At 30.7% G+C, this 20394-nt stretch overlaps 1 protein-coding gene across 5 annotated transcripts in view; it reads right to left on the bottom strand.

Moving 5' to 3' along the window:
• Window positions 1-753: 753 nt before the first annotated feature.
• The window catches only part of LOC127709137 (dual specificity mitogen-activated protein kinase kinase 6-like), a 48674-nt gene continuing 29033 nt past the window's right edge, over window positions 754-20394 (bottom strand). For 2 of the 5 annotated variants that reach the window (XM_052214504.1, XM_052214500.1), the window contains exons 7-9: window positions 19285-19362; window positions 17860-17999; window positions 13839-16549 (exon numbers count right to left, since the gene is read on the bottom strand). In XM_052214504.1, coding sequence (XP_052070464.1) covers window positions 16399-16549; window positions 17860-17999; window positions 19285-19362 — 369 coding nt within the window. In that variant the 3' untranslated portion in view covers window positions 13839-16398. Of the gene's footprint in view, window positions 4823-6081; window positions 6222-7511; window positions 7590-13838; window positions 16550-17859; window positions 18000-19284; window positions 19363-20394 lie in introns of those variants that run through there. The other 3 variants (XM_052214502.1, XM_052214501.1, XM_052214503.1) reach the window with 3 other exon arrangements.

The raw sequence follows: 20394 nt of genomic DNA, 5'->3' as shown, positions 1-20394 counted from the left end.
CATAAAAATGAGATCGAAAACAATGGCCATAAGCTGGAGGCAAAGATCTGGCATCTGTATGCAAGATTTGAAGTATCCGGAACTTCTATTTTCTAAAATATAAAGTTTTCTACATATAGTTTATGCTGCTGCCAATCGAAATGAGTAAACCTATCACATTTTGCATTCTTTTGTCACTGGTTAGACGAAAAGGATAATAGGAATTATAATATCCCATGATATTCCTGGCTCCATATTGTATGGAGATTACAATAGGTGTCAGACCACCAATTCACCCACTTCAATTTAGAACATATGTAAAAGTAGCCCTTCCCGGACAAAAAATAGTGCTCTTGATGTCATTGTTTACTTAAACTAACAAACAAATTTGCAGAAATGAAACTTTTGATGAAAGAGAAATATATGTAGACCATTTTGAACCAAATTTTACTTGTCAATGATTTTGCATTGAAAATAGAGGATTAATGTGCTCACAGTATACTTATTTAAGATTTCCAGAAAGCCAGGGGTTATTTTTAGTAGCAGTTTAGTTTCGAACAGTGGTGTTTCATTACAAGACTTTAAACATTGGTTGAAAATTGGCATATAGAAAGGTGATACATGTACAATTCAGAATATACCTGGTTTCTATGAAGTTAAACTTAAGGTAAAGTATTTAGAAAGCAGTGATAATTGAAAAATTTGGTTGATAATATAGTTTTGAAATGGTGATCTGACACCAATAGGCAACACAATATAAACTCTAACATCATCTCTGTTCATTGTTTTTATTTATTCTTTAATATAGTGAATTCCTTTTATACAAATAAATGGTTTGCTCAAATATCAACAACATATATCAACGTATGGGAGTATAAAATATAACCATGCTCCAGATCACAAGCTTCTCCTGAGATATGAGCACAATAAATAACAATCATCGCTCCCTCTCACTCATAACAATAACATTTCTCTCAAGGCATACTCTCACTCACGTCTATAGTGAATCAAACCCTATCGTGGTCACAATAAATAAACAATTGACTCAGACTCACAAGGAATCTTATAATAATATGAATGGTTATTTACAAGAAATTCTAAAAGTGATATTACAATTAAAATGAAATAAAAAAAATTTGTCATGACCAAAACTAAAAGTCTTTCTAAAACTACATATCAATTTTAACATTTGACGATACTTCATTACATGTCATTCAATTTAAATAAAGCATAATTAATATTTGATATTAAATAAATATGCAATACTTTGAAATGTCAAATGTAGACATTTCCAGAAATCCAAGTTTTATGCAAAATGAACATATATTAAATATAATTTTACATTTTTTTTGGCAAACTATATGACATCAATAATGACTATGAATCTTAAATAATTGTTTAAACCAACTGCTTAAATACTTGGTATGTCAATATTTTAATGAATTAGAAGATAAAAATATTAACTAATATATAATTCTTAGTTCTATACAATGTATATACCAAACAAGAGAATAATAAAACGTTTTCAATTACTGGTTAGAAGGTGTTTTCACATCCTTAGCATCTGCAAAGAATGAAACACAATTCAGTCACTCTGTTATGTGTATCTATGCTAAAGAAATGATTTCAGGTGAATATTTTTCATGAAACAAATGAAGATGGATTTCTTTCTACACATGGCCCTAAAAATATAGAAACAATCAGGAATGTCAATAACATACCATGAATAATCTCTACAGAGATACAATGTATCAGTAACTGGGAGTATGCCAATGGAACTGTTTCTAATAATAGGGTAATATCTATATAATCATTCAGTCCTACTTTGGCAAATTTCAGAATTTCAAAACTGTTGACCTGTTTCAAAACCACTGAGATTTAAAAAGGTAGAATATTTGTGTAATTGTTTATGTGATTTGGTTTAACTATTCACACAAGGAATCAACTAGTAGTCATGTATTTTAAATTAATATATCATTGTTTTCAATTATGTCTATTTTAAATTGATGACATTATTTTAAATGGATGGAACTCTTTAAAATTATGAATAAATAAAATACAAATAAAATATTTGAATTTGTGAAATGACAATAATGTTAAAAGTGCTAAATATAAAATATACCAAACCTAGAACTTAATGAAGTGTAAACAGAATCTGTTCATTTTTCTTGAATGCTAAAAGTATTTTTTTTTAGCTTTGTATGTTAATTTGCATTAATTGATGGTTTAAAGGTCAGGTTGTCTTAATAAAAATAGGAACTATTTCATGCACTTTGCATATAAAATCTTACATAAAAACTGTATCTACAAAATCTATACAAAAATTTATTCTTATCAACATTAAAATATTTACTTATTTAAGTATAACTAGAAAACTAGAGGCTCCAAAGAGCCTATAATGGTCAGGGCTATTCCATTAAAATGTATGTGGGAGGATAGGAAGGGACTTTCAAAATATCCCTACAACCAAGAACCATTTTTTAGATAATTTTACATAATGGTAATAGACGCATACTGAATAAAGACCCATGACCCACATTCAATAATTAAACTTCCCTTCCTACCCTCCCACATACAATTTAATGGAATAGCCCTCACCTGCGATCTTTGCCTGTACTTTAATAATTGTCCTATTTGACCCATACAGCCATCAAACTATTTTGGCTTCACTTAATCTCCTGTAAAACTCTGTGGATCCCAAAAAGGAAATACATAGACCATTCTTATCAAAATTGAGTTTCCCATTAAGTGATTGAGGGTACTATCTCAATAATTATGTATAAACTTCATTTGTCTTTTGCCTTTATTAGGTCCTTAAAAATTCAATAAAATTCGTTCAGGAAGCAGGTTTAGATAATTAGCCCACAACCCTGCCTAATTCAGCTGGTTTGAAGAATGTCATTCAATGAAGCTGTAACCAAACTTATGTCACTTGCAACCTTTGAACTTCCAAAATGCTGTAAATCTTTTTGGAACCCCATTCTAGACAAATCTTAGCAATGATTCTGATGCAGTGGTTTCAAAGGATAAAATCTATACCACCACTGACAGCAAATGATTTCAATAACTCACAAGACCTTTTGTCAGGAGAGCTTAAAGTATTTAAAAAAATTGCTATAAATTGGTTAACTCATAATTTTGTATTTTTAAGTTCATTGCTGTCTTCCAACAAAAATCTAATTTTATCATGATTTCTTAAATATCTAAAACACAACAACAACAGTATAGAAAATATTTACCTCCCTAAATATATTAATTATAAATAATCATACCAAACACATTTCATTATCACAGTTGAAACTTAATATTTATTTACTGGTCACCAACCGTAACAATGGGAGGAAACCAGTATTCTTCAAATCCTTAGTGTTCTCAGTTTTAAAAAAAAGTATGTAAAACCAGTACAATCAATGTGAATACTTCTGTAACATATCATGTTAATGGCTCTTAATCTAAAAATAAAAAAAACAATTAACTGACAAGGTATACTTAGATTCTATGACAGCATGCAAAGGATCAACTTTCTCTTTCATATTTTAGAAATAATTTAAACTTGTGAACCTTATATCAATCTTATCCGTATAATACCTGGCAAGTTTAGAAGTAGATTTATGCACAATGTTATTACAACTTCTGAACTTAATATTATTAACAATAAGGTGAACAAAATAAAATTCAAAAATGTGGGCAAGGGAAGGTAACTCTATTGTATCATACTTTACATTTTCAAATGACAGAAATTTGTTGTTAAACAAAGAAATAAAATTTAACTAGGATCAATGCATACTGGTAAGAAATTCTTTCTTTAACCCATGTTCTTAATTTCTTTTTATTTGTTAACTTTGTTCATTCACATAAGTATTCTAGTCACATTGTAAACAAATATGATTAATTCTATAGCTATTATAGCTATTATATCTGACAAATTTATAAATAGCAAAATGGGTCTTCTGAAAAAAATGAGTAAAGGACTGGCAAATTAATAAACACTGTGCATTACATAACTTTTATCAAAAAGGTTTAACTTATTTAAATGGCAGTTTTAACTTGAATTCTATTCATCTTCAAGAATGTCTTACAAAACTCAAATGTTAATGAAAATTCTATGCCCCAATTGTAAAGCTAGAACATTACATCAAAAGCCCTACAACTGGTCACCAATTTTCTTGCAAATTTTTTATTTGTATTTAGAAAAATGAAAGCTGTGAAAACAAGGTTACTCAGTGAACAGATATTTTCAGGTAACTTTATCGCAATTCTGCCAGAAAAAAATATCTTCAACAGCCTAGCAATTTTGCAACAATCTTAGTACCCACTTGAAAGAAATCCAGTGATTAGTTTCTTGGCCACACTTGTAATTTAAAAATAAAAGCTGTCATCTCAGCAGTTTTTTTAAATTGAAAAAGTAGGGAATAAATATACTTATAAACACAGAAAGAATGCTTCACTATATAGAAGTAAGTAAACAAATTAAGTGCATTCAACTACCAAAATACCATTTTTGAAAGGAAGACTTTTCATCTTTCATTGCATACATAAAATATATATAAAAATATGTAGAAAAGATATTTTTAAAGCACTGAATGAAAAACAGTTAATGGGGATGATATCTTCTCAAATTTTCCTTCCATCCATCTCTTTCTCCAGGCTCAGCTTCATGCACACGCCACAAAATTCTAAAGACAGTCTTCATTAACTTGGTTGTTCATTTAAATCGCCATATTTTTCAAACACTCCTTCTACATATTTGGTTAAGTCAAAGTCTGTGGTTTCACCCTTTTTAACAAATGGATGTTCTAACAGTTCAGTATAATTGGCCCTTTGCTGTACATCTTTATGTAAACTGCAAACACAATAAATCAAATCATATCATTTTTCATGTATTTGAATTTTACTAGTTGTAAATACATTTATTCATAATTTATTATGACTGGATTTGCTATATGCATTTTTCTTTAATGTTTGATAGTTCTTTATTATATTAAATAATGTAGCTTAATGAGTCAACACTATTGAGAGGTTGAAAATAGATAAGACCATGGATCTTCCTTAATGATGCTTTAGAAATCAGTATTTAACCCTTTCATTGCAGGGGTTGTAATATTACAGCCTGTAGTCAAAATATGCTTTTATGACTCAAATGGCACTCCATACTTTCAGGTTGGTTGTTTGATATTGTTTTAAAATTCATTCAACAACTATTTATTATGATGCAGTTTAAGCCCAATTCAAACTTGAAGAAATTGAAACGAAATTCCAAAAACAATGTAAAACCTCATGAATATATCTTCAGACTGTATATAATTTAGATATGCTTTGGGTACAACTACATCCAGTTGCAGGTCAAGGTAAAGCCATAAATTTAGTCTTAGATACATTTTTTTATTAGTTCTTATTGGCTATGAACTAGCTTTCAGTAACTGTGAGTTCTCTCTGTACTTGTTTCTTTTGTGTTTTTGTTAGTTTTTTTTGTGTGTTTTGAACTAATCTGATAAGTTAAGCCCTTTTCAACTGATTTTTATAGTTTGATCTGATGTTGTACTGTTACACCACTGTCCCAGGTTATGGCGAGGGTTTGGCACAGGACACATGTTTAACCCAGCCACATTCTGTATGAGCCTGTTATTCAGTGGTTGTAGTTTGTTGCTGTATATATATTATATTTGTTTTTCGTTGATTGCTTTGTACATAAATCAGGCCGTTAACTTTCTAATTTGAATTGTTTTACATTTGTCATATCGGGGCCTATTATAGCTGACTATGCAGTATGGGTTTTGTTCATTGTTGAAGGTTGTACGGTGACCTATAGTTGTTAACTTCTATGTCATTTGGTCTCTGGTGAAGAGTTGTCTCATAGGCAACATACCACATCTTCTTATTTTTATATTTATCAATTAAAATTTCTTTAATCCTGGTTATAATATGGTGAAAATGATAAAAGATACTTTACATCTACTCCTGAAAAACATATTCTTTATTTACCGGACTGTTGCATTATTTTTGAATTTCTCAATATCTGTCTGTTTTGCATATTTCATGTTAAATTCTAGCATATGTTATTTTTGCTACTAACAACAGTAGCAATGTTTGCAAGGCACTTACCAGCAAGTTATAAAATCTTCAAATTCTGTAGAGAACTGTTCAGACGGCAGTTTGGGAGGGGGATCTTGTACCACTTGTTTCAGTTGTTCAAATGGTGTGTTCCATTTCTTGTATGGAAAACTTCCTGTTGCTAACTCAATCTGAAAAATATCAAAAAAGGAAACAATGAAATTTATTTCCTTTCATTGCAAATAAGCACTTACATATATCAACACAAAGCATTTGCCATAGGCCGAAACTGTATGGGAAAGGATTAATTGCCCAAATCTTTACGAAGTTGTGAACAAATTCAACTGAGATTACCAAGAACAGACATCAATACTAAATACTGTGGATTCATTATTATTCCTGGGACACCAATTTTTTTTGGATTTCATGGGTAAACATGAACCACAGATTCAAATGTTCAACGAAGTATACATTTTCTATAGGCTTGTATGCAGACTTTGGGAAAAGCACAAAATCAAATATCCATGAAAATACAAATTTCCCTCAATCCACAAAAATAAATTGGTCCACAGTACCCATGTGCACAAAATTAACACAAAGAAACAATGACAACCACTGGTGAGCTGACTTTGTACGATTGCAAATATTATACAAATATTCAGGGCAATAAGTAATTCATAGAATAGATTCAGACTCAAGGGGTTCCTACCATAAATATTATGTGGATTCTGAGCCAATCTGCAGTCTTTGCTCTTAATCCTTGCTGCATATTAAGTGTAGATGAAAATACCAATTCTATAGTATACTGTTTGATCCAATACAGGACGAAAACTAGATGGAAAAACATTATGTACAACTATTTAGATCTTTTAATATAATCTTACCCAGGCTGCATGTTCACATGCCTGTCAAAGTCAGGACCCTTGTTAGTGGTTGTCTTTTATTTTAATTTAAGGTTTTTCCTATCACAATGTATTTGTTGTCATTTTAAGGAATTTGGTGTTGATGGCAGACTTTTATAGACTCTGTTAATTTATTTGCTACTTTTCTAGACTATTGGCAATTTTTGTAGAGACACCTGTCTATTAATTGTTGAAAATGCTATTTTGAGCTGTATAGGTCTTTTTGTTTTGCTGTCCCATTGACATTCACCCAGCATCTCCTTCTATTCATTTATTTATTTTTGAACACCCTAGTCATTTGTTGTATTTTTGCATTTGCTCTGTACTTTTGTTTGACCAATAGAAATTCATTTAATTTGTGAATTCCTTTGCAAAAGCATTAAAAGGTACTTAACAAAAAAGGATTTAATGCAATCAACTCAGTCTTGTGCAAATATATTCTGTCATCTCTAAATATGATTTTAAATATTTGTGGAATAAACTTTGTGTTCTTTAATTATCTAAAAGTTGTATTTCCTTTACATGGCATGTCATAATCCTATTGCATGACTGTAAAATACCATGAATTATCTCCCTTACCATAGTAATTCCTAGACTCCATACGTCTGCTTTGATATCATAACCTGTTTGTCCTTCTTTCGGATTAATTCTTTCAGGCTGAAAAAAAAAAGACAGCACATCATGTTTATTTTTTTTCTATATTAATTTCAAAGTTCTTATAATAAACTATAAGTTCTTGCAAAATGCAACCAGTCCAGTATTCCAGGTATGTCAAGACTAGAACATGTCTGAAACCAAAGTAATATAAAGTCCTGTGCACAGCCATAAAGATTGCAATTTTCATATAATTTTGATTGAAAAATTTGGCAATAAATATAATGAATTCATTTATGCCATCATGTGCATTTACAATGAGGAGCTTGGAATTAACAGTTCTGATTTTTACTTAGTAATGCAGCTTTTAAGGGTACAAATTTTTGTACCTTTGCACATAGTATCAAAATGTTGAAAATTTGAGCACTGCCAAAGTTTAAACATTCATAAAAAATAGTTTCTTAAAATCTACGTTTTTGTAATTACCTTTCTTAAGCAATATCAAAACTTGATTATGAACAAATGATACACATATCGCATCTGACCTATCAAATCATTACTGGTTAGAGACATATTATGGTCCATTTGTTTACTCTTTGTTCATAAATGATAAATGCATCTTTCAAATTTTGTAAAAATTCTAAGTTTACCTGCCATTCAAAATTAATAAAATATATTAATATAATGTTAGGCAAACATTCTGTGGTTCTTATTTGCTGCTGTATATCATATTGGTTTTTCGTTTATTGTTTTGTATATAAATCAGGCCATTAGTTTTCTCGGTTGAATTGTTTTATATTTGTCATTTCAAAGCCTTTGATAGCTCGCAAGTGCAGTTTTGGTTTTGCTCATTGCTGAAGGCCCTACAGTGACCAATAGTTGCTAGCCTTCTACATAATTTGGTCTCTGGTGGAGAGTTATCTCATTGTTTATCATACCACATCTTCTTATTTCTATATATATAAATTTTCTCCAGTTTCCACTTCAATATTCATCTCTTGTCTTTTTTCTCTATTGAAGGTCAAGAATATTACATTCAAATGAATGTGTGTCCATCCACAAAAATTGGTACCCATGAAAATAAATGAATCCACAGTTTACAATTTGCATAAAATTGGCATAAAAAATGAACCCACAATAGCTGTACTGGCATATTATTTGTTTTATATAAAAAATCAGTTGTGCTGTTACAATACTTTCCCAAATATGTTTAATCCTGCCACATTCTATATGTGCCTGTCCCAATTCAGGAGTCTGTAATTCAGAGTTGTCGTAGGTTGCTGTCTGCCATACTTGCTTTACTGTTTGTTTTTTTCGTCTGATCTGTTTCACATTTTGTCATGTCATGGTGTTTAATAGCTGACCATACAGTATGGTATTTGCTAATTTTTGTAGGCCATACAATGACCTATAGTTGCTTAAATCAACATCATTTTTACTCCGATGGATACTGTAGTTATCTCATCAGCAATCATACCACATCTTCTTAAAGTAGTAATAGAGAGGTTGATTTGGATATTAAAAAGCATTGCCGTAGCCACTGGAAAATTAATTGTAAGCAGGGGGTGCTGCAATTCAAATATTTAATTCTTGGGAAAGTTCTACAACTCAACAAGGAGAAAAGCTTAAATCGTGAAAATTGAACTTGACCTTCATTTAATCACAGGGAACAACATATCTAAATTTGAAAAAATTTCGTCAAAGGGTTTTCATGTTAATGAACAGACACTGTTTGGCAGCCGCTCGCCCGACTGCCGTACATCCCCAAATCAATAACCGTTTAAAAAGGATTCAGATGACAGAGAGATGACTACTGATGGGATTCCTAACTTAGGACAGACACATGAACATATGGCATTTAAATTAGTTTTTAAGCCTGCAACAAAAGTAGCAGAAAGCGAGACATAGGGATTACAATCAAGCGTCAGCAGCAATAACTATTTGTAGTAAGCTTTATATTTCAGAGAGTGGTAGACCTTGAGGCTTCATACTTTGTATACAGATGCCTTATGTTACGTAGTTTTTCGTCTGTCATATGTCCATTGTCCTTGACGTCAATTTCATGGTTCAATGAATGCCTGAAAAAAAAGTTTAGTTTTTTAGTTATGTGAATATCCCACTTATTATGAGTAATAAGATAACTGTGTTTGGTATATGGGTTCCTTGCTAGGACTAAATGCCGTTGGTGGCGTCAACATTTAGGTTCAGTCTGTGGTTAAATTTTTTTTAGACACCAATAACTTTGTCCAACCTTCATGGAATTTTATGAAATTTAGTCAGAAGCTTGTTTATGACCAAAATATAGTATCCAGAGCAAAATTTTGAAAATATTTATTTTCATTTTTCCATATTTTACTGATAAATGGATTTAGTTTTTTTTTACAGATTAACATTCAGGTTCAGTCTGAGGTTAAAGTTTTTCAGTCAACAATAACTTTGTCAAACCTTCATGGAATTTTATGAATTTTGGACAGAAACTTGATAATGACCAAAATACATTATCCAGAGTGAAATTTTGAAAACATTTATTTTCATATTTCCGTTTTTAACTGATAAATGGACTTGGTGTTTTTTACAGTTAACAAGTAGTTACAGGCTGGGGTTAAAGTTTGTTACACATCAGTTACTTTGTCAAACCTAAGAATTTTATGAAACTTTGGCATAAGCTTTTTTATGATTAAGAGATAATGTCTGAAGCAAACTTTTGAAAATATATTTTTCTCATTTTCAGTATTTTTCTGATAGATAGATGTTTTTTACAGTTAACATTTACAGACTGTCTGGGATTAAATTTTTTTGACATGATACATTTGAAAACCTTCATGGATTGTTATGAAACTTGGACAGAAGCATATCTTCAAGACCAAGAAATAGCATCTTAAGAAAAAGTTTGAATTTATTTTATATTCTGTATTTTCCTAAATGGACTCACTTTTAAGTCAACATTACACTTTTACACTGACAGCAGCAATTGCAGGCAAGACACAGGGTTCCCATGATTTTTTAAGATACTTTAAGCAATAGGTCAACTCTATTTGGTATATGATTGTAAGGTGTACATGTCTGTCTGGCAGGATTCATCTAACCTTGACCTTATTTTAAGGTTTAATTGTCAATATTAAGTTTTCATGGTTTCGTCTGTTTCTTGTACACTTTAAGCAATATGTCAACTATATTTGGTGTATGTAATGATTGAAATGTGTACATGTCTGTCTGACTTGGTTTATCTGACCTTGACCTCATTTTCATGGATAATGTTAAATTTATGTGATTCTTGTGGTAAAACTTTATCTTTAGGACCATCAACAAAAAATAAATCATGAATAGTAAAGCAGGCGAGACATGTCAGCAGGTACACTCTTGTTAAAGGGATGATACCCTCCCCTTTAAAAAAAAAAAAATTGAGAATGTGTTCCCATGGACACAGATGATGCCCCCGCTTGCATACAACATTATAAAGGGACATAACTCTGCCACCAAATTCAAACTTGATCTATGTATTGTGGTAATAAGCATTGTGTATAAGTTTCATAACATTTGGTTGAGGCAAACTTAAGTTAGAGAACGGAAACCAATTTTGGGACGTACAGACGTACATACGTACGGACAGACGGACAAGGGTAAAACTTAATGCCCCCTCCGCTTAGGTGGGGGCATAACAGAAAGACAAGTGCAAGCAAGACAAGACAAGAATAAACAGAAGCTGTATAAAAAAATGCTCATAGTTACTGCAAGATACCTCAAATTACTGGTACTTATCCTAATGAAATCATGCTGTCTTACACTAATATTGGTGGCAGTTTTCTAAAACCCCAAACCCAGATAGTTATACAAGATTGCACATGCTGAAATGTATTTATCATGATTAAATTTATGTTGAAAGTCTTTGACATAAAAGTTTTACAATAAATTAACCTTGACCAATGAACCATGCCAATGAGGTTGGATATTAAAACCTTACAATCATTCCATACAATTGACCTATAGTATCTAAACTTGACATTGATCACTGATCCATGAAGGGAGGTTGAGGTCATGTGAGCCTTGTCTGAAAGACATGCACACCTTGCAAGGATCTTATATACCAAATACAGTTGTCCTATTACTTATTATAAGCAAGAAAATCACATGACAAAAACTAGTTTTTGAAGCAGCTGATGAACCATAAAAATGAGATCGAAAACAATGGCCATAAGCTGGAGGCAAAGATCTGGCATCTGTATGCAAGATTTGAAGTATCCGGAACTTCTATTTTCTAAAATATAAAGTTTTCTACATATAGTTTATGCTGCTGCCAATCGAAATGAGTAAACCTATCACATCTTGCATTCTTTTGTCACTGGTTAGACAAAAAGGATAATAGGAATTATAATATCCCATGATATTCCTGGCTCCATATTGTATGGAGATTACAATAGGTGTCAGACCACCAATTCACCCACTTCAATTTAGAACATATGTAAAAGTAGCCCTTCCTGGACAAAAAAATAGTGCTTTTGATGTCATTGTTTACTTAAACTAACAAACAAATTTGCAGAAATGAAACTTTTGATGAAAGAGAAATATATGTAGACCATTTTGAACCAAATTTTACTTGTCAATGATTTTGCATTGAAAATAGAGGATTAATGCGCTCACAGTATACTTATTTAAGATTTCCAGAAAGCCAGGGGTTATTTTTAGTAGCAGTTTAGTTTCGAACAGTGGTGTTTCATTACAAGACTTTAAACATTGGTTGAAAATTGGCATATAGAAAGGTGATACATGTACAATTCAGAATATACCTGGTTTCTATGAAGTTAAACTTAAGGTAAAGTATTTAGAAAGCAGTGATAATTGAAAAATTTGGTTAATAATATAGTTTTGAATTGGTGATCTGACACCAATAGGCAACACAATATAAACTCTAACATCATCTCTGTTCATTGTTTTTATTTATTCTTTAATATAGTGAATTCCTTTTATACAAATAAATGGTTTGCTCAAATATCAACAACATATATCAACGTATGGGAGTATAAAATATAACCATGCTCCAGATCACAAGCTTCTCCTGAGATATGAGCACAATAAATAACAATCATCGCTCCCTCTCACTCATAACAATAACATTTCTCTCAAGGCATACTCTCACTCACGTCTATAGTGAATCAAACCCTATCGTGGTCACAATAAATAAACAATTGACTCAGACTCACAAGGAATCTTATAATAATATGAATGGTTATTTACAAGAAATTCTAAAAGTGATATTACAATTAAAATGAAATAAAAAAAATTTGTCATGACCAAAACTAAAAGTCTTCCTAAAACTACATATCAATTTTAACATTTGACGATACTTCATTACATGTCATTCAATTTAAATAAAGCATAATTAATATTTGATATTAAATACATATGCAATACTTTGAAATGTCAAATGTAGACATTTCCAGAAATCCAAGTTTTATGCAAAATGAACATATATTAAATATAATTTTACATTTTTTTTGGCAAACTATATGACATCAATAATGACTATGAATCTTAAATAATTGTTTAAACCAACTGCTTAAATACTTGGTATGTCAATATTTTAATGAATTAGAAGATAAAAATATTAACTAATATATAACTCTTAGTTCTATACAATGTATATACCAAACAAGAGAATAATAAAACGTTTTCAATTACTGGTTAGAAGGTGTTTTCACATCCTTAGCATCTGCAAAGAATAAAACACAATTCAGTCACTCTGTTATGTGTATCTATGCTAAAGAAATGATTTCAGGTGAATATTTTTCATGAAACAAATGAAGATGGATTTCTTTCTACACATGGCCCTAAAAATATAGAAACAATCAGGAATGTCAATAACATACCATGAATAATCTCTACAGAGATACAATGTATCAGTAACTGGGAGTATGCCAATAATAGGGTAATATCTATATAATCATTCAGTCCTACTTTGGCAAATTTCAGAATTTCAAAACTGTTGACCTGTTTCAAAACCACTGAGATTTAAAAAGGTAAAATATTTGTGTAATTGTTTATGTGATTTGGTTTAACTATTCACACAAGGAATCAACTAGTAGTCATGTATTTTAAATTAATATATCATTGTTTTCAATTATGTTTATTTTTAAATTGATGACATTATTTTAAATGAATGGAACTCTTTAAAATTATGAATAAATAAAATACAAATAAAATATTTGACTTTGTGAAATGACAATAATGTTAAAAGTGCTAAATATAAAATATACCAAACCTAGAACTTAATGAAGTGTAAACAGAATCTGTTCATTTTTCTTGAATGCTAAAAGTAATTTTTTTTAGCTTTGTATGTTAATTTGCATTAATTGATGGTTTAAAGGTCAGGTTGTCTTAATAAAAATAGGAACTATTTCATGCACTTTGCATATAAAATCTTACATAAAAACTGTATCTACAAAATCTATACAAAAATTTATTCTTATCAACATTAAAATATTTACTTATTTAAGTATAACTAGAAAACTAGAGGCTCCAAAGAGCCTATAATGGTCAGGGCTATTCCATTAAAATGTATGTGGGAGGGTAGGAAGGGACTTTCAAAATATCCCTACAACCAAGAACCATTTTTTAGATAATTTTACATAATGGTAATAGACACATACTGAATAAAGACCCATGACCCACATTCAATAATTAAACTTCCCTTCCTACCCTCCCACATACAATTTAATGGAATAGCCCTCACCTGCGATCTTTGCCTGTACTTTAATAATTGTCCTATTTGACCCATACAGCCTGCGATCTTTGCCTGTACTTTAATAATTGTCCTATTTGACCCATACAGCCATCAAACTATTTTGGCTTCACTTAATCTCCTGTAAAACTCTGTGGATCCCAAAAAGGAAATACATAGACCATTCTTATCAAAATTGAGTTTCCCATTAAGTGATTGAGGGTACTCACTCAATAATTATGTATAAACTTCATTTGTCTTTTGCCTTTATTAGGTCCTTAAAAATTCAATAAAATTCGTTCAGGAACCAGGTTTAGATAATTAGCCCACAACCCTGCCTAATTCAGCTGGTTTGAAGAATGTCATTCAATGAAGCTGTAACCAAACTTATGTCACTTGCAACCTTTGAACTTCCAAAATGCTGTAAATCTTTTTGGAACCCCATTCTAGACAAATCTTAGCAATGATTCTGATGCAGTGGTTTCAAAGGATAAAATCTATACCACCACTGACAGCAAATGATTTCAATAACTCACAAGGCCTTTTTGTCAGGAGAGCTTAAAGTATTTAAAAAAATTGCTATAAATTGATTAACTCATAATTTTGTATTTTTAAGTTCATTGCTGTCTTCTAACAAAAATCTAATTTTATCATGATTTCTTAAATATCTAAAACACAACAACAACAGTATAGAAAATATTTACCTCCCTAAATATATTAATTATAAATAATCATACCAAACACATTTCATTATCACAGTTGAAACTTAATATTTATTTACTGGTCACCAACCGTAACAATGGGAGGAAACCAGTATTCTTCAAATCCTTAGTGTTCTCAGTTTTAAAAAAAAGTATGTAAAACCAGTACAATCAATGTGAATACTTCTGTAACATATCATGTTAATGGCTCTTAATCTAAAAATAAAAAAAACAATTAACTGACAAGGTATACTTAGATTCTATGACAGCATGCAAAGGATCAACTTTCTCTTTCATATTTTAGAAATAATTTAAACTTGTGAACCTTATATCAATCTTATCCGTATAATACCTGGCAAGTTTAGAAGTAGATTTATGCACAATGTTATTACAACTTCTGAACTTAATATTATTAACAATAAGGTGAACAAAATAAAATTCAAAAATGTGGGCAAGGGAAGGTAACTCTATTGTATCATACCTTACATTTTCAAATGACAGAAATTTGTTGTTAAACAAAGAAATAAAATTTAACTAGGATCAATGCATACTGGTAAGAAATTCTTTCTTTAACCCATGTTCTTAATTTCTTTTTATTTGTTAACTTTGTTCATTCACATAAGTATTCTAGTCACATTGTAAACAAATATGATTAATTCTATAGCTATTATAGCTATTATATCTGACAAATTTATAAATAGCAAAATGGGTCTTCTGAAAAAAATGAGTAAAGGACTGGCAAATTAATAAACACTGTGCATTACATAACTTTTATCAAAAAGGTTTAACTTATTTAAATGGCAGTTTTAACTTGAATTCTATTCATCTTCAAGAATGTCTTACAAAACTCAAATGTTAATGAAAATTCTATGCCCCAATTGTAAAGCTAGAACATTACATCAAAAGCCCTACAACTGGTCACCAATTTTCTTGCAAATTTTTTATTTGTATTTAGAAAAATGAAAGCTGTGAAAACAAGGTTACTCAGTGAACAGATATTTTCAGGTAACTTTATCGCAATTCTGCCAGAAAAAAATATCTTCAACAGCCTAGCAATTTTGCAACAATCTTAGTACCCACTTGAAAGAAATCCAGTGATTAGTTTCTTGGACACACTTGTAATTTAAATATAAAAGCTGTCATCTCAGCAGTTTTTTTAAATTGAAAAAGTAGGGAATAAATATACTTATAAACACAGAAAGAATGCTTCACTATATAGAAGTAAGTAAACAAATTAAGTGCATTCAACTACCAAAATACCATTTTTGAAAGGAAGACTTTTCATCTTTCATTGCATACATAAAATATATATAAAAATATGTAGAAAAGATATTTTTAAAGCACTGAATGAAAAACAGTTAATGGGGATGATATCTTCTCAAATTTTCCTTCCATCCATCTCTTTCTCCAGGCTCAGCTTCATGCACACGCCACAAAAGTCTAAAGACAGTCTTCATTAACTTGGTTGTTCATTTAAATCGCCATATTTTTCAAACACTCCTTCTACATATTTGGTTAAATCAAAGTCTGTGGTTTCACCCTTTTTAACAAATGGATGTTCTAACAGTTCAGTATAATTGGCCCTTTGCTGTACATCTTTATGTAAACTGCAAACACAATAAATCAAATCATATCATTTTTCATGTATTTGAATTTTACTAGTTGTAAATACATTTATTCATAATTTATTATGACTGGATTTGCTATATGCATTTTTCTTTAATGTTTGATAGTTCTTTATTATATTAAATAATGTAGCTTAATGAGTCAACACTGTTGAGAGGTTGAAAATAGATAAGACCATGGATCTTCCTTAATGATGCTTTAGAAATCAGTATTTAACCCTTTCATTGCAGGGGTTGTAATATTACAGCCTGTAGTCAAAATATGCTTTTATGACTCAAATGGCACTCCATACTTTCAGGTTGGTTGTTTGATATTGATTTAAAATTCATTCAACAACTATTTATTATGATGCAGTTTAAGCCCAATTCAAACTTGAAGAAATTGAAACCAGAGGAAAATGGCAATTTTGGAGTGGTTGCTCTCTTCTATCTGGCTCATGCAGTACAGAGGTCTGGAAATTCCAAAAACATTGTAAATCCTCATGAATATATCTTCAGACTGTATATAATTTAGATATGCTTTGGGTACAACTACATCCAGTTGCAGGTCAAGGTAAAGCCAAAAATTTAGTCTTAGATACATTTTTTTATTAGTTGTTATTGGCTATGAACTAGCTTTCAGTAACTGTGAGTTCTCTCTGTACTTGTTTCTTTTGTGTTTTTGTTAGTTTTTTTTTGTGTGTTTTGAATTAATCTGATAAGTTAAGCCCTTTTCAACTGATATTTATAGTTTGATCTGATGTTGTACTGTTACACCACTGTCCCAGGTTATGGCGAGGGTTTGGCACCAGGACACATGTTTAACCCAGCCACATTCTGTATGAGCCTGTTATTCAGTGGTTGTAGTTTGTTGCTGTATATATATTATATTTGTTTTTCGTTGATTGCTTTGTACATAAATCAGGCCGTTAACTTTCTAATTTGAATTGTTTTACATTTGTCATATCGGGGCCTATTATAGCTGACTATGCAGTATGGGTTTTGTTCATTGTTGAAGGTTGTACGGTGACCTATAGTTGTTAACTTCTATATCATTTGGTCTCTGGTGAAGAGTTCTCTCATAGGCAACATACCACATCTTCTTATTTTTATATTTATCAATTAAAATTTCTTTAATCCTGGTTATAATAAGGTGAAAATGATAAAAGATACTTTACATCTACTCCTGAAAAACATATTCTTTATTATTTTTGAATTTCTCAATATCTGTCTGTCTTGCATATTTCATGTTAAATTCTAGAATATGTTATTTTTGCTACTAACAACAGTAGCAATGTTTGCAAGGCACTTACCAGCAAGTTATAAAATCTTCAAATTCTGTAGAGAACTGTTCAGACGGCAGTTTGGGAGGGGGATCTTGTACCACTTGTTTCAGTTGTTCAAATGGTGTGTTCCATTTCTTGTATGGAAAACTTCCTGTTGCTAACTCAATCTGAAAAATATCAAAAAAGGAAACAATGAAATTTATTTCCTTTCATTGCAAATAAGCATTTACATTTATCAACACAAAGCATTTGCCATAGGCCGAAACTGTATGGGAAAGGATTAATTTCCCAAATCTTTACGAAGTTGTGAACAAATTCAACTGAGATTACCAAGAACAGACATCAATACTAAATACTGTGGATTCATTATTATTCCTGAAACACCAATTTTTTTTGGATTTCATGGGTAAACATGAACCACAGATTTAAATGTTCAACGAAGTATACATTTTCTATAGGCTTGAATGCAGACTTTGGAAAATGCACAAAATCAAATATCCATGAAAATACAAATTTCCCTCAATCCACAAAAATAAATAGGTCCACAGTACCCATGTGCACAAAATTAACACAAAGAAACTATGACAACCACTGGTGAGCTGACTTTGTACGATTGCAAATATTATACAAATATTCAGGGCAATAAGTAATTCATAGAATAGATTCAGACTCAGGTGATCCTACCATAAATATTATGTGGATTCTGAGCCAATCTGCAGTCTTTGCTCTTAATCCTTGCTGCATATTAAGTGTAGATGAAAATACCAATTCTATAGTATACTGTTTGATCCAATACAGGACGAAAACTAGATGGAAAAACATTATGTACTATTTAGATCTTTTAATATAATCTTACCCAGGCTGCATGTTCACATGCCTGTCAAAGTCAGGACCCTTGTTAGTGGTTGTCTTTTATTTTAATTTAAGGTTTTTCCTATCACAATGTATTTGTTGTCATTTTAAGGAATTTGGTGTTGATGGCAGACTTTTATAGACTCTGTTAATTTATTTGCTACTTTTCTAGACTATTGGTAATTTTTGTAGAGACACCTGTCTATTAATTGTTGAAAATGCTATTTTGAGCTGTATAGGTCTTTTTGTTTTGCTGTCCCATTGACATTCACCCAGCATCTCCTTCTATTCATTTATTTATTTTTGAACACCCTATTCATTTGTTGTATTTTTGCATTTGCTCTGTACTTTTGTTTGACCAATAGAAATTCATTTAATTTGTGAATGCCTTTGCAAAAGCATTAAAAGGTACTTAACAAAAAAGGATTTAATGCAATCAACTCAGTCTTGTGCAAATATATTCTGTCATCTCTAAATATGATTTTAAATATTTGTGGAATAAACTTTGTGTTCTTTAATTATCTAAAAGTTGTATTTCCTTTACATGGCATGTCATAATCCCATTGCATGACTGTAAATACCATGAATTATCTCCCTTACCATAGTAATTCCTAGACTCCATACGTCTGCTTTGATATCATAACCTGTTTGTCCTTCTTTCGGATTAATTCTTTCAGGCTGAAAAAAAAGACAGCACATCATGTTTATTTTTTTTCTATATTAATTTCAAAGTTCTTATAATAAACTATAAGTTCTTGCAAAATGCAACCAGTCCAGTATTCCAGGTATGTCAAGACTAGAACATGTCTGAAACCAAAGTAATATAAAGTCCTGTGCACAGCCATAAAGATTGCAATTTTCATATAATTTTGATTGAAAAATTTGGCAATAAATATAATGAATTCATTTATGCCATCATGTGCATTTACAATGAGGAGCTTGGAATTAACAGTTCTGATTTTTACTTAGTAATGCAGCTTTTAAGGGTACAATTTTTTGTACCTTTGCACATAGTATCAAAATGTTGAAAATTTGAGCACTGCCAAAGTTTAAACATTCATAAAAAATAGTTTCTTAAAATCTACTTTTTTGTCATTACCTTTCTTAAGCAATATCAAAACTTGATTATGAACAAATGATACACATATCGCATCTGACCTATCAAATCATTACTGGTTAGAGACATATTATGGTCCATTTGTTTACTCTTTGTTCATAAATGATAAATGCATCTTTCAAATTTTGTAAAAATTCTAAGTTTACCTGCCATTCAAAATTAATAAAATATATTAATATAATGTTAGGCAAACATTCTGTGGTTCTTATTTGCTGCTGTATATCATATTGGTTTTTCGTTTATTGTTTTGTATATAAATCAGGCCATTAGTTTTCTCGGTTGAATTGTTTTATATTTGTCATTTCAAAGCCTTTGATAGCTCGCAAGTGCAGTTTGGGTTTTGCTCATTGCTGAAGGCCCTATAGTGACCAATAGTTGCTAGCCTTCTACATAATTTGGTCTCTGGTGGAGAGTTATCTCATTGTTTATCATACCACATCTTCTTATTTCTATATATATAAATTTTCTCCAGTTTCCACTTCAATATTCATCTCTTGTCTTTTTTCTCTATTGAAGGTCAAGAATATTACATTCAAATGAATGTGGGAGGGTCAGAAGTTAGTCTTATTTTCTGGGTATGGGTGTATTTGATC

Source organism: Mytilus californianus, unplaced genomic scaffold, assembly GCF_021869535.1.
Source record: "Mytilus californianus isolate M0D057914Y unplaced genomic scaffold, xbMytCali1.0.p SCAF_7, whole genome shotgun sequence".
NCBI lineage: Eukaryota > Metazoa > Mollusca > Bivalvia > Mytilida > Mytilidae > Mytilus > Mytilus californianus.
This window is presented reverse-complemented; position numbering and strand designations above follow the sequence as displayed.